The sequence below is a fragment of the Rhineura floridana genome, chromosome 4, assembly GCF_030035675.1.
Source record: "Rhineura floridana isolate rRhiFlo1 chromosome 4, rRhiFlo1.hap2, whole genome shotgun sequence".
Taxonomy (NCBI): Eukaryota; Metazoa; Chordata; class Lepidosauria; order Squamata; family Rhineuridae; genus Rhineura; species Rhineura floridana.
This window is the reverse complement of record NC_084483.1, coordinates 113504759-113520818: the sequence shown is the minus strand read 5'-3', so window position 1 is coordinate 113520818 and position 16060 is coordinate 113504759. Positions and strand designations below refer to the sequence as shown.

At 43.1% G+C, this 16060-nt stretch overlaps 1 protein-coding gene across 7 annotated transcripts in view; it reads right to left on the bottom strand.

Moving 5' to 3' along the window:
* The window catches only part of STXBP5 (syntaxin binding protein 5), a 251237-nt gene that overhangs the window by 32789 nt on the left and 202388 nt on the right, over positions 1–16060 (bottom strand). For 4 of the 7 annotated variants that reach the window (XM_061624075.1, XM_061624077.1, XM_061624076.1 and 1 more), the window contains one exon: positions 5345–5410. In XM_061624075.1, the coding sequence (XP_061480059.1) occupies positions 5345–5410 (66 nt within the window). Of the gene's footprint in view, positions 1–1545; positions 1594–1684; positions 1745–5344; positions 5411–16060 lie in introns of all 7 variants that reach the window. The other 3 variants (XM_061624073.1, XM_061624074.1, XM_061624079.1) reach the window with 1 other exon arrangement.

Here is a 16060-nt window from a genome sequence, read left to right as displayed (position 1 = left end):
ATGTAACATAGGTTGCTTAGTTAAACATCATATAAGCACTTTCTTTCATCATGGACCTGCTTTCCTTATCCATTTTTGTAGATGACAGTTTGTCTGTGCTATTAAGTCAATCCAAAATGCAGTAAGGAGAAATTTCATTAATTGGAGTAGTTTCTGATATTAGTTCCAAATCATAGTCAAGGTGTATGGATGTAACTTTTTTGTGGCTGAATCCCTTATTGCTCTCTCAACATTTGAATGACAGCATCACATAGATGGTGCTGACACAGTCACCTGCTATCCCAAGTGACTGTTTTGTTCCCAGAATGAGATCCAGGCACAAGGAAGTGTCAGTCACACTACTCTGACAATATAGGAATCCATCTTTATTAAACCAAAATAGGGTACTTACATACAATACGACATATAAATGAATATAGGTGGTTTAGATACTGTTAAAATGTATTATTCATTATGGATTCATATGAAATACACCCAATTCTGTCAGGGTGTTTACCTACCCATATATGCTGTTAGCTTGGTCTAAACATATTTTCTTCCTACTGAGCTCAGAAAAGTAACAATGGAAGAGAAGCACTTATTTCATTGTGACTCTCTCACAACCTGCAGGTTAACAGATCAGTTGATAGTTTCACCACATTAAAACTAAACCTATAAAATTTCCTTTGACACCAAACATAGTGGTAAATTGAAGAAATTAAAGAAGAAATGTAATCAAGAAAATATCAGACAACATGCTGTAAATGTGCAAATTAAGAAGGGAGAAAGTACTGCTTACTGGGAAATATATATTCCTACACATTAGTAAAATCTCACTATAATAGTTAGAGTTACTGATAAACAGGGTGAAGTCTTCAAAGCAATTTAATTTCTATTTAAACAGAAGTCCAGTACGTTTAATAAATATCATACTCTAACATAAAAAGCAGAACAACCACATCCAAGCAAGAATATATTCCTTTACTGTCCCATATGTTAATACATTATCCACTGCATTTATGTTCTTACAACAGAAGGGTTCAATCCACCATATGCATGTGTTGCAAATTTGGTTAAGTAATTTGCAATTTAATTGTCGATTATCGTATGTCAGCAATAAGGACCTGAAGATAATATACGTCTTTCTGTAATATGTGAATGAAAATGTTAAGGATTTTATTCCCAAAAAGTTAAAACATTTTTACATGCATTTCAGCACAATCAGGTACTGTAGAAGTAGCACTGAGGTCCTACGTTAAAAATATTTTTATACAGCAATGCTCACAGGATTGAACCCTTTCAATATATTTGAACAGAAACCAAAACCTTTGTAGAAGGATGTGTACATACAATTAGAGAAAATTAAGAGTCCAGTCTTTTTGATTGTGTTAATAATTCAGCACAGTATGTTAGCAAAGCAGCAGCCGAAGGAAGACCACTTATGGTTAGGAGGATATTAATTTAACAAATAATGCAATGCAGCTTGCTTTGTTTTACTGGAGAGTTAAGCACTGCATAGAATGAAGTCCCAGGTAAGGAGCAAAGGAGAATTTTTCTAGTTCCTACCTATATCATTGGCTACCATCTTGGAAAACTTTCTGCTTTTGGTCTTCACTGCAAATAATATTTTGATACAAAATGTCAATTTACTAAAAAAAAGAGCTAATGAATAATAATAATTTTCTTAAAAATAAAAATACTATACCCTTTTCTATAAAATTATTCATTTTTTGATCATCATCAGAATTGTTGGGAGAACCAGAACCTGAATGAGTGAAGACAAGAATGAAAGGGACATACAAAATGGATATTCACAAAAAAGGATGCATACAAAACAAAAAAATATGACAGATGACAAAACTGAGAAACACTATATATCCTAGTCTACATCATATGCAACAATAAAGCCCAAAGAAAACATCCCTTTAGACAGTATGGATGACCTATAAATTCCAGACTTTTTTCCCTGCAAAAAAGAGGAGAGGAAGCGGAAGTTTGTATAAAGTAGTGACCTTCACCCACATCTCCTGCTTAATGCCCTTAGAATGTGATGAGGACATCTACCTCAGATGCATATAGACCTTTTGCTTTTTCCATGTCTTATTTGCATCACAACATGTGGCTTTTTGTTGTTGTTGTGTGCCTTCAAGTAGATTATGACTTACGGTGACTATGAATCAGCAACCTCCAATAGTATCTGTTATAAACCACCTTGGTCAGATTTTGTAAGTTCAGGTCTGTGGCTTCCTTTGTAGAATCAATCTATCTCTTGTTTGGTCTTCTTTTTTTTCTACTCCCTTCTGTTTTTCCCAGCATTATTGTCTTTTCTAGTGAATCATGTCTTCTCATTATGTGTCCAAAGTATGATAACCTCAGTTTCATCATTTTAGCTTCTAATTATAGTTCTGGTTTTATTTGTCCTAACACCCAATTATTTGTCTTTTTTGCAGTCCATGGTATGCACAAAGCTCTCCTCCAACACCACATTTCAAATGAAGTGATTTTTCTCTTATCCACTTTTTTCAGTCCAACTTTCACATCCATACATAGAGATCAGGAATACCATGGTCTGAATGATCCTGACTTTAGTGTTCAGTGATACATCTTTGTATTTGAGCACCTTTTCTAGTTCTCTCCTAGCTGCCCTTCCCAGTCCTAGCCTTCTTCTGATTTCTTGACTATTGTCTCCATTTTGGTTGAGTACTGTGTGAAGGTATTGATAATCCTGGACAAGTTCAATGTCCTTATTGTCAACTTTAAAGTTGCATAAATCTTCTGTTGACATTACTTTAGTCTTCTTGATGTTCAGCTGTAGTCCTGATTTTGTGCTTTCCTCTTTATCTTTCAATAGTATTCGTTTCAAATTGTTACTGGTTTCTGGTAGTAATATGGTATTGTCTGCATATCTTAAATTATTGATATTTCTCCCCTCCAATTTTCACACCTCCTTCATCTTGGTCCAATCTCACTTTCCGTATGATATGTTCTGCTTGTAGATTAAACAAATAGGGTGATAAAACACACCTGTCTCACACTTTTTCCGATTGGGAACCAATCAATTTCTCCATATTATGTCCTTACAGTAGCCTCTTGTCCAGAGTATAGGTTGTGCATCAGGACAAACAGATGCTGTGGCACCCCCGTTTCTTTTAAAGTATTCCATACTTTTTTCATATCTACACAGTCAAAGGCTTTGCTGTAATCTAAAGCACAGGGTGATTTTCTCCTGAAATCCCTTGGTCCATTCCATTATCCAACATATCCATATGGCTTTACTGTTACAAAATTATGCTGTTGCTACAATTTTCTAGATGAGACCACACAATCAAAGGAGAGCGCAGAGGATACATATTCTCTGATGACAATTGGGAAACAAAACAGTTTGGCAGGTTTGCTTGCATTCAGATTAACAAAAGCCTTAACAGGGTAATAGCAGGGATTATAAATCACATTTCATATGTCCATTTTAGCATTAACTATATTGTGAACCTAATTCAGAAGAAACAGCTCCATTAAGGTCAAAGGTGCATTCCTTGTGGCTCCAGTGAAAGTTTCCTTGAATCCTTACAAAGCGCCTGTCTTCATCTGAAAGTGGAATGTGTCTTCGCTATGGTCTGTTTATCAGATTTACAAACTGTCATGAGAATGAGAACATGGGTGGGAGAAATGAGCATTTGCTGTACCTAATGCTTCCAGCCTCATATGCTACCTAGCGGTGAAAGAACAGGAGTGCTGGCAGGAACTTAATATTCCTTATTTTTATTTTTCAAACGAGGCAGCCAAATGAAATCTTTATGCACATGGGCACTACACTTCTTATTACCAGATTCTAAAGACAAGCAACAGGGATGGGTATTTCCATCTTGCTCTGCTTTTGAACTTCCTAGAGGCATTTGACTGCTCACTGTAGAGCACTGGAGAGAATGTATTTCCAGTCTGGCACTTCTTAAATTCACGTGAAGGAAATAAGATGTTAGTTCCAATAGGATGGCTTGCTATTGCAAATCATGTAGTTATCTAAATTAAAATCAACCATGCAAATATGCATGTTTTTGTGATGCACTCATTTCTGTGACAACAAAAATGAAAATACAGTTACTCTTGCTAGTTCTATTTCAATCCAAAACAGAAAAGATTTAAATTGTGGCTGCTTTGCTATGAACTACTTAAAAACTAATTAGAAATAATACCCTTTGCTTACTTCTGAAAAGAATAATTACTGATACAAGTGATATCAGAAACTATTAATTTCACTAAGAATACCTGTTGATTGTCTTGGGAACATTACACTCATTCTGTACTAGAGATGTGTGACACTGCCCCTCCCCCCGGTTAGATTCATAATAGGGCTCAACAATTATCCCTTCACCTCACACCAAAACACAAAATAATCAGAAAATGGCTCAGTTTTTTCCCCTATGACACAAAGTTCCTTCCCCCCCGAATTCCTTGGGTGGCACTTTAGTCCTTTCCACATCCTCTCACTCCGAGGTAGAGAGCTGATAGTGCTGGCAAGACTGTCTTTCTTCCCTGATCATTTTGCTGCCGTTGAAACAGTGGTCAGGTAAGTGGAAGGAGGAGTTCTTTGCTAGCTCCAATTAAAATCTAATCCAGTGAAAAATGATTGCCTCATATTTAACAAAAGATTACAAGTTGCCAAGTTTCATATCCCGAACCAAGAAATTAAGAACTTCAATTATATCAATAATCTTATTCCTGGCTTCCAATTCTTATACTACCCCCCAAGTCTGTTAATTTTACTATAACAATAACAGAAGTGGCAAAATATAAAATCTCTCTAGTAAAGAAAACAACAACAACAATTCTGGGGACACAGAAACCAAATAAATTAAGACTCTGTGATGAAGTAAGAGTTAGATTCAGTTGCATACTATATATCAAATAATTCTAATTAGAGTGAGAGAACAAGTTTATTTGCAGTATTTAGAAAATATTAACCTTAATAAACTCATAGTTCATGTAGTTGGAGATGACTTTATGAAGTTTCTGGGACCTATGTTTCTACTGTAATAAACTCTTCTTGAAACAGACAGCCTGAGGGATTTAAAACACTTTCCCCTTAAATATAATACCTCCACTGGCAATGCAATGTACACACTGCAAATAATAAATGATAAATCTATAAGAATGGTGAGTGGCTTAGGCTTTGCAGGGAACAAAATATTCACCTGACAAATATATTCATAGGTATATGTACTTGTGTGAATTGAGTATACAGAGAAAACTGTTGTAAAGTTCTGTGGCACTGTAAAAATCCTCTGGAGTACAAAAACAAGAGAAGCCTGTTATAAGGTGCTTTAGAGTACTATTTGTTTTGAAGTGTTTTCACAAACAATTCATTTACCTGAGGTTGGTGACTTGCAACGATCCTCTTGTACAGTTGTACCTTCATTAATATCACAAAGACCTGCTGTAAAATACAAAGGACACTATGTTTTTTAAAAAGCTTTCAACCACTGTGGACAACTACTAATGCTTGACACAAACAATACACTTGAGTTTTTTGCCCACCGGGGAAACAAACAAATCTGATACTTTTTATTTAAGGATAAATGAGTTACATTTCAAAAAACACCCTAGACTATAAAAACAAGCTAGAATTAGTAATTATTATAATAAATTAAGCCAGAACATTTTATAATATTTGAAGTGACCTTCTAGGCCCAAGAAATCACCAAATTCAAAACACATTAGAGTAGCCATGATGAACTAAAATAGACAGTAAGGGAAAACTCCAGGTCTGTGCTGGCTGCCTGGAAATTTTGCTGAATCACTGTAACAACCAACATGTGATTTTGATATGTGGACCCTTGATAAGGATCAAGAAATAGGCATCACTGCAGATGATGCAATCCTTGGGCTGCTTTGAAAGAAGATGCTGATATGAGATGTGTCAAAAGAAATCACATCAGACTTTGAAGCTCTGGGAAGGAAACTCAAGGATTTTGTGGCCCAGATAATTTTTTCATCCATCCTTCTGGTACTTAGAAGAGGAGTAGAAAGGGAAAGAAAAATACTCTGGGTGAATGACTGGCTACAAAAGTGGTGCCAATGCGAGATTTGGATTCTGGGACCATGGGCTATGCTTCCTGGAAGATGGGACTACTGGCAAGTGATGGATTGGAGAACTTCATCAGGAGAGCTTTAAACTGAATCCTAAAGGGGAGGGAGATGTAAACTTGGCAGTAATGACTAACGAAGGCTTGTACACAGTAAGAGGAACTGAGAGAATGGCTCTAATGGGGCCCAGTAACATTCTTCATAAAAATGTAGGAAGGAAGGAAGGAAGGAAGGAAGGAAGGAAGGAAGGAAGGCCGGCCATAAATCACATGGTCTTCAATGTCTATATTCTACTGCTCAGAGTATGGGAAACAAACAGGACAAACTTGAACTCTTAATACAAGAGACTAAATATGATTTGATAGGTATAACTGAAATTTGGTGGGATGACTCCCATGACTGGAATACAGCAATTGAAGGATATAACTTGTTCAAAAAGAACAGAAGGAATAGAAAGGGAGGAGTTGCGCTATATGTTAAAAATATATATATCCCTGCACAGAAATACAGGAGGATGAACTTGGTAACTCCACCTAGAGTATCTGGATTAAAATTAATTCGGCAAAGAATAAAGGAATGTGGTGGTTCCTTGAGGGAAGAGAGACTCTTGTTTGTCATCAGGGGATGGCTATTTCCACCTGCCTTGCTCTGCCCTCCAGCTCTGGGAGCCCCAAAGGGAGCTTCTTCCAGAAGACTTTCTGGACCTTTGGGTTGAGGCATAAGGGTCAGGGGATAGAACAGATTTTTATATCAGCTTGGGGATTAGTTTTCAATATTTTTGCTTAAGTTTTATTGTTGAGCTTTATGCTCATATACACTTTGATGTATATTAACTTTTTTTAGTGTTGTAGTGATTATACTTTTTATTAAGTATTGTTGTGCTACAGTATTATACTGTTTGTTGTTTGTGTAAACAATTTTGAGCACATATGTATTGTGGAAAATGCAGTATATAAATAGAATTATTATTATTAACAACAACAATCAAGGAGAAAACAAAGATGAAACTTTTGGAAAGCAAATTGCCAGCGTTTTGAGGCGGCATGATGTAGTAGTAATGGGGGACTTCAATTATCCCAATATCTGTGGGAGACAAATTCTGCCAAACACAGCCACTCCAAGAAATTCCTGACTTGGAGTTAGCTTTCTCCTACAGAATGTGGAGGAAGCAACTAGAGGATCAACTATCCTTGACTTGATTCTAACCAACAGAGATGACTTGGTGGACAAAGTGGCAGTTACGGGAACTCTGGGGGAAGGTGACCAAGCTATATTTGAATTCTTGGTTTTTAAGGAAGCAAAAGCTGAGAGTAGACATACACATACCCTGGACTTCAGGAAAGCTGATTTTAATAAACTCAGAACAATGGTAAGGTTTCATGGCAATCAACCCTAATGAGAAAAGGAGTCCAAGATGGGTGGGAGTTTCTAAAAAGGAAATTTTAAAAGCACAATGACAAACAATTCCATCAAGGAAAGGAGGGGGAAGATAGAAGAAGCCGGTGTGGCTTCACAAAAAGCTTAGAGATGATCTGAAAACAAAAAAGGACACACACAGCAAGTAGAAAAAAGGCCACAAAGGAAGAATACAAACAGGTAGCACAGAATTGCAGGGATGGTGTCAGGAAGGCTAAAGCTGAGAATGAACTGAGGTTAGCGAGAGATGCCAAAAGCAACAAAAAAACTTTCTTCAGGTACATCCATAGTAAAAGACAGAAAAAAAAATGGTGGTATAGCTACTCAATGAGGACGGCAAAATGATAACAGATGACGAAGGCAGAAGTGCTCAATTCCTACTTTGGCTCAGTCTTCTCCAAATGAGGGTGTACGACCCCCACCCGGCAAATATAATGTTGAAGGGGCAGAATTGCAGCTTGAAATTTATAGACAAATGGTCAAGGAACACCTAATCACTTTGAATGAATTCAAATCTCTAGGGCCCAATGAACTGCATCCCAGAATATTGAAGGAACCAGCTGAAGAACTCTTGGAACCACTGTGTTATCTTCACAAAATTGTGAAGAATCTGTGAAGTACCGGATGACTGGAGGGTAATGTTGGCCCTATCTTCCAAAAGGGCAAAAGGGAAGAACCTGGGAAGTACAGACTAGTCTGCCTGACATCAATCCCTGGAAGAATTCTGGAGCATATTATCAAGGGATCAGTCTGTAAGCACCTTGAAAACAATGCAGTGATTACTAGAAACTAACATGGATTTATCAAAAAGAAATCCTGCCAGACTAATCTTATCTCATTTTTTGATCAGGTAACCTCCCTGGTAGACTGTGAGAATGCTGTGGACATAATATATCTTGACTTCAGCAAAGCTTTTGACAAAGTGCCACATGGTATTCTAATTAGCAAGATAGCTGAATGTGGGCTGGTTGGAACAACCATCAGGTAGATCCACAGTTGGCTACAGAATTGTACTCAAACTGTGGGGAAGTAACGAGTGGTCCTGGGCCCAGTGCTCTTCAACATTTTTATTAATGACTTGGATGAGAAGGTGCAGGAATGCTTATCAAATTTGCAGGTGATACAAAAGTAGGATAGCTAATATCCTGTAAGACAGAAACAAAATTCAAAGTGATCTTGATAGGCTGGAGCATTGGGCTGAAACCAACAGAATTTAACAGGGGTAAGCACAATGTTCTGCACTTAGGCAAAAGAAGCCAAATGCACAGTTATAAGATGGGGGTTACTTGGCTCAGCAATACTGCATGTGAGAAGGATCTTGGGATTGTTGTTGACCACAAGCTGAATACGAGCCAACAGTGTGAGGTGGCTGCAAAAAATGGCAAATTTATTTATTTATTTATTGTACTTGTATACCGCCCCATAGACGAAGCTCTCTGGGCGGTTTACAGTAACTAAAAACATTAAAAACAAACATACAAATTTAAAACACATCTTTTAAAAACAATTTAGAACACAATTTAAAAAATGTAAAACACATACTAAAATGCTATTTTAGGCTGCATTAAAAGCGGTATAGTTTCCAAAATATGTGAAATATTATATCCCTTCTATTCAGCACTGGTTAGGCCTCATTTTGAGTACTGCGTCCAGTTCTGGACACTTTAAGAATGCAGACAAACTGGAACGGGTTCAGAGGAGGGCAACAAGGATGTTCAAGGGACTGGAAACAAAGTCCTATGAGGAGAGACTCAAAGAACTAGTCATATTTAGCCTTGAAAAGAGAAGACTGAGGTGAGATATGACAGCACTGTTCAAGTACTTGAAAAGTTGCCACACAGAGGAGAGCCAGTATCTCTTCTTGATTGTCCCAGAGTGCAGGGCACAGAATAATGGGCTCAAGTTGCAGGAAGCCAGATTTCGACTGAACATCAGAAAAAACTTTCTAACTGTTATAGTGGTACACAATGGAACCAATTACCTAGGGAGATGGTGGGCTCTCCAACACTAGAGGTATTTAAGAGGCAGCTGGACAGTCTCCTGTCAGGTATGCTTTAACTTGGATTCCTGCATTGAGCAGAGAGTTGGACATGATGGCCTTATAGGCCCCTTCCAACTCTACATTTCTACGACCTATGTAAAGATGACACTGAATGGCAGGGGTACCAGCCCTCACAAAGCCTCATGCTGCTCTGTTTGTTACCTTACAGCTCTAGGTTTCTCTAGGTCCATGATCTTTGCAAGAAGCAAGGCTGTCCAAAATGTTAGTTGTGGAGCACTAAAGAGATCTCAGTTTTCTTTTTGTTAAAGCAGTGGAGGATTTTTAAAAAGTTAAGAGCTTCATTTAAGTTTTTGAAAAAAATCCTATATTGTTCTGCTTTAATAAAAATAAATCAAAACAGAGCTCTTCAGTACTCCGCAAGCAGCTAAACAGCCTCATGTTATAAGGCCTATTGGAGACCCGTAAGACCTATCAGAGGACACAAACATGCACTGTAAGGTCTGCTATGGAGCTGCAAAGTTGAAAAAATGTACAAGCAAAAATATATACCACTCGGCCAACTCTTAATAATTTTAAGATAAACTAGACAAAGACACAAACCGCTACTCCCTCTCCTCGAAAATATGAAATGTATGAATATTGGAATTTTAATTGGCCTAATAAAGGTGCTGCCCTAATATGGATTATAGAGAAAAGTGAATTCCTTTTACTTCCCCCACAAAAAGCCCCTAGGCCCATTTCTCTGCCATTTGCCAGACATTCCCGTTCCGTGCCCGGTACCTGCAGGGCTAAGGGGCGAGTTTGCGGCCGCAGCCAAAGCCTAGGCCGTCATCGTGGGGGATGTGTGTGTGCACGCAGCGCACTGGCGCAACACACAATAGGAGGCGGGGCTGCTGAAGGCCATTTAAGGCCACTCCGCCAGCCTCCCGCCCTCCTTTGAATTTTGGCGGCGAGGCTTTCGGCGCGGCAAGGCCTGCAGCAAGGTGAGGCCTTGCAGCATCGGGCGAAGCATGCAGCTCGGCAGCCTTGCCACGGCGAGGCTCCGGCCGAGGGAGGCCTTACATTGGAAAGGTTTAACGGCGGCGGCAGCGGCGAGGCCTTCTGAAGGCGTGCGTGGCGCATTCAGCGCACGTGGAGCTCTCCGACGCATGTGGCTTCCCTTGTATTTTCTTGGGCGGCGTTGAGGCGGCGAGGCGCCTGGCTCAGCGGGGTTGAGGCTGCCAGCTCTTGGCTGTGGGAGGCCCTACACTGATGGCGGCAGCGGAGCTCCTGGCCAGGGAGGCCTTCTGGAGGTATCAAGAGCGGCCCAGTGGGGTGCGGCGGTGGCGGCAGCAGCAGCTCCCCGGAGGTGGCAAGGCCTGGAGACGGCGGCACATCCAAGGCATTACGGGCGGCTCAAGAGCACAGGCGAGGTGGCCTTTGGCTGCGTTCTTTCCTTGAGGGTTCCTCAAGGGGATCCCCGTGGGGGTGGGTGGGAAAGATCATCAGCCCCTCACCCCACCACACAGTAGGGGAATTGGGTGCTGGGCACCAGCTCCATCACACCCCCTATTTGGTCACTTGGTGGCCCAGGAGGCCTGGATTGTCTGGGGCTGGACAAGGGAGCCAATGGGTTGGTGACTGGGGGGGTGCAGGATGAGAAGAGGGCACAGTCCAGCCGGGCTGTGAAGGTGCTGGGTCTCCCTTTAGTGCTTCCTCATGCTTACCACCTTTCCTTTCTGGAGGAGGAACTCCCCTGGCTTCTGCAATGGGGCATAGGCCGGGGGGGGGGTTAGCGGAAGGGAATAGACCCGGCTACACGCTTAATCCCAGGATGCCACCCAAAAAGGGCCAAGTGGGCCAGAAGGACAGGGCCCTCAGGGCGGAGGGTAGACGCCCACCCCCAGCTGCGGAGGAGTGAAACATAGCCAATGCACTTCATGTGTTTTATTGCTAGGATTATTCTACCATTTACAGGGGTCTCGGACCCTGGAGATGAAGGAGTGTAGCTCAGTAACAGATCACTTGCTTTGCATGCCAAGGGTCCTCAGGTTCAGCCCTCAGAACCTCCAGTTAGGGCCAGGAGATACTTCTATGGGGGCCCACTTGCCTACTACAGAAAGTGAAATAGGAATAGACCCCTTTTCTTGATACTGAAGAGTATTTTTAGTTTAAACCGAATGTTCCTTTTCATTTACCAATTACCTAGACTGGGGACATTCCAGAGGCAGCTAGACAGCCAGGGGTGGGGATGCTTTTATTAGGGATGTACTGAAACAGCCATTCCACTTCCACACTGTCTTTGCAAACCAGGAAAATTTGGAGAAGGGGTTAGTCAATTAGGGAGAACTTGAAGATGAGAGGGGCAAAATTTACCTGTACCCTAGAAAGATGCCCTGTTATAACGTGGCAATATTCTGAGATATATTCTAAAAGATAATGGGGGTGATGTCTCATCCCAAAGCATTTGGGGAGAAACATATGGTGGCCATCAGTTGGAGGCCATTTGGATTGGATCAATGCAATGACATTACGAAGAGCAGAGGCTTTTTGGGGAGGGCAGGTGGCAGCTGGAGACAGAAAGGAGGCTGCAGGAGCCAGTAGGAATCCCAGTTAGTGCTGCAACCCCACCTCCAAAACTACCTCAACCCCGCTAATGCAAAGGGAGCTCATCCCCTCTTTTCACTGTCAAGCTTCCCCTCCCCAAATACGTTCTTCAAAACCCAGGTAAGAATATACAAACCTTTCCATTAGTTAAGTCCTATAAACCTCAGTCCAGAGACCCATTTAACCTGTGATATTCTTAGTAAACATACTTAGGATTCTGCTGTATGGGTGCAATCATGTGCACCCTTCCGTGGGAAGAAGTAACAATACACTCAGTGGGATTTTCTCATAAGTAAGTAATAATAATAATAATAATTTTAATTTATAAGTCGCCTATCTGGCCAATGGCCACTCTAGGCGACGTACAACTTAATTAAAATACATCATAATAAATACAGTACAACAATAAAACAGTAAAACAGTGACAGTTCAGAGAAGCAGGCAATTAGTCAAAAAGATTAACCCTCCCCAGAAGTCCTGAAGGCCTGTCTGAAAAGCCAGGTCTTCAAGGCCTGGCGGAATACATTCAGGGAAGGGGCATGTCGAAGATCATATGGGAGGGAGTTCCAGAGAGTGGGGGCCGCCACTGAGAAGGCCCTCTCTCTAGTCCCCACCACCCTAGCTGTTTTAGTTGGTGGGACTGAGAGAAGGCCCTGTGTGGCTGATCTTGTCGGGCGGCATAATTGGTGGCGTTGGAGGCGCTCCATCAGATAAACTGGGCCGAGACCATGTAGGGCTTTAAAGGTTAATACCAACACCTTGAATTGGGCCCGGAAAACAACTGGGAGCCAGTGCATATCGAGCAGCACTGGGGTGATGTGCTCCCGGCGACGACAGTTTGTAAGTAGTTGAGCCGCCGCATTTTGTATAAGTTGTAGTTTCCGGACCATTTTCAAGGGTAGCCCCACGTAGAGCGCATTACAGTAGTCCAAACGAGAGGTGACCAGGGCATGTACCACCAATGGGAGCTGATGAACAGGGAGGTAGGGTTGCAGTCTACGTATGAGGTGTAATTGATACCAAGCTGCCCGGCTCACTGCCGAAATCTGAGCCTCCATGGACAGCTTGGAATCAAGGACAACCCCTAGGCTGCGGACTTGGTCCTTTAGGGGCAGTTTCACCCCATCGAACATCAAGTCAATATCTCCCAACCTTCCCTTGTCCCCCACGAGTAGCACCTCGGTCTTATCAGGATTCAGCTTCAACCTGTTCCGCATAGAATTGGTCCAAGTCATATTTCTCTGAGTAAATTATTTAAACGTAATGGAATTCTTTTCAGTAATCATGTACAGGCTGCACATTTGCTTGCATCTTCTCTTTAGCTAGTTTGCAAACTGGCTGTGGATGAGATGGCCACCTTTTTGCAGGCCACTAGTCCTGTGCTTTTTGAGAGTCGTTTGATCTGCAGACATTGGAGGATGACATTGCTCAGCTCCATGGCATCTAATAACTGCTGCATATGAACCCGCAATTGAAGTCACAACAGCAAGCCAGAAGGATAGCAGAGGCTGCTCAAGGAAAATGTCCATTTCCAGCTAAGCTCGAGGTGCTATGGACCTTGCTGGCAGACTGCCCAGTTTATGGGGAGACTCAATTTATATTGCGGTTTTTTCTTTATTAGGCGGTTCTTCTGGATCCTATACTGTGGCCCCCGGATTGCCCTTATGGCCGGCAATCTTAAATCAATCTTAGGTACAGACACACTGGTCCAGGGGACGATTGATAAAGACATACAATTGGGCAGGGTTATTGGCCCCTTCCCATCATCCCCTACCTCTGCTCTCACAATGCCGCCCCATAGGGCCCAATGTGGCAGTGGGCGGAGTCTACCTGATTCATCATCCATCATACAAGTGGGGTCAGTCAGTAATGGCTTCATACCAGATAGACTATGCACAGTGCACTACACTGCATTCCATATGGTGCGCGCCTGTGGCAGAGGTGCCTTATGGGCAAGGGTGGCAGCTAATCTGCCTGCATTGCCGGATGTTGAGTTTTTGCCTTTTAAATCAACTATGCAGCAGAGCATTACCTATGGGCTGCTGTATTCTTGTATGGAGCACTTCAGCTCCTTCTTGGAAGGGACAGTCAGGAGACGAGAGGGCTCAGAAGCAGTGGGGCACTATGTTCATGATTTACGGTTCACGGGTAGGGCAGACTTGGGTGCATGTTAGCACCTGATGGCACCGTTTATGGCATGGCTATGAACTGGGGGGTTCCTTTGGCAGCTGGGAAAATGGAGGATCCTGCCCTAGGGTTCACCTTTCAGGGTATTAAGATTGTCTCTTGGACCCAGGGCTGCAGGCTGCCCGAGAAAAGGGCTTGAACCATTGCAGATCAAGATCCTGGAGTTTTCAGGGGCTAAGAAAGTGTTTGCTTTCTGCCCTTCAGGTGTTGGGGGCCTTCGACGGTGGGGTTTATGGTGCCATAACAGGGATGTCACAGCCTTACCACAGCTTCAGTGTTTGTTTTGTTTTTGGCTGCCTTATGCGCCAACCTGAGGCGTGCCCCCCCCTTTCCGACAGTGTGTCAATGGTGTTTTTAGTTAGAGGAAGGAACGACTCTGGGGAGGAGAACTGCTAGTCCCATACCACACACTGGGAGATGGGGGAGGGGAGTCAGATATTGCCATATGCCTATCTGTTGCCCCAGCATGCTCACCAGCTATCAGAGGGCAGGAGGGGATTTCTGGGAGTTAGGGGCCGGCCGGGGCTATGCAAAGTGTGGCCTATTCCTATGAATCACGCGCAGAAATTCATCATGGATGGTAGGAGTAAAGCCTGTCCATCAGAGTGTTGCAAGGTAGGCTGGCAGGGGGCCTTTGGGACCATTCAGATGGCTTGGGATATGTCATGTGCTGGCCGGCTGGCCCATGCACACCACCGTACCCTTTATCCTCATCCTCCGTGTTCACCTGACCCGCCAGGGATTGTTGTTCAGGGAGGTGCCCTGGGACCAGCAGTTGCGGGCAGCGGCCCTCACACTTAATTTTGGAGCCTTCCGGATGGAGGGTGGGAGTGTTTGGGTCCAGGTCAGACTTCCCTACAAGCCATCCTGCTGTTCGAAGTTTGTTTCCAGGCAGACCAGGGGCACAAGAGGCACACCATTATTTTATCCTGCCCCGGGACTGGACACTTGTCCCGTGAGGGTGTCACAGTGTTTTTTGGCCTGTAGCTACAGGCCCGGTTGCCTGATACTCAGGGGGAGGGATCTTTCCTCATAAAGTTTTGGTCTAGCATTGCAGAGCCTGGCAGCAGACACATGGGGTTTTGGGGGACATGCTCCTATGGAATTGGGGCTGGGGAATTGCCTACCTGGGCAATTGGTTTGGTATATGCAGGTGTAGGCCGTCGGAAGGTGGAATTATGGGGCATCTGGAGTGCATTCACCCCTGGGCCGAGTCTGAAGGTCCAGGACCCAACTGTTCACAATTGTTTCTGTTTTTGGCAGGTTGCTGGATAGGGATGGAGCAGATGCGCAGTCTACTCTGCAGCCATGGCATGATCTTATAGGCTGGCCTTGGGGCCGCAAATGCACATTGGTTCACGGCTGGGCCTCTGATGGTGGGCCACGGATTGGTGGCTGGGTCGACAGAGTATGCACTGGGATGGTCTCCTACCCATGCTGTTCCAGCAGGGTTGAGTGCGGAAGGTCCCGCAGGTGGTGGTCATTCCCCTGGGTGGGAATGACCTTGGTTACTCAAGGGCAAGGCCCTCAGTGGCAGGCATGTGAGGACATGCGGTTGAGGCCATGATAGCCTCTGGTTGTCTGCCGTGGTCAGACATGGAGGGCAAGGCCCTCAGTGGCAGGCATGTGAGGACATGCAGTTGAGGCTACGATAGCCTCTGGTCATCTGCTGGAGGGCAAGGCCCTCAGTGGCAGGCATGTGAGGACATGCAGTTGTGAGGCTACGATGGCATCTTCTTGACGGACCTGCAGAGGGGTCTGCACAAGATTCTTATCGGGTGTGGGGTAAAGGGAGACTAAGCAGAGGCT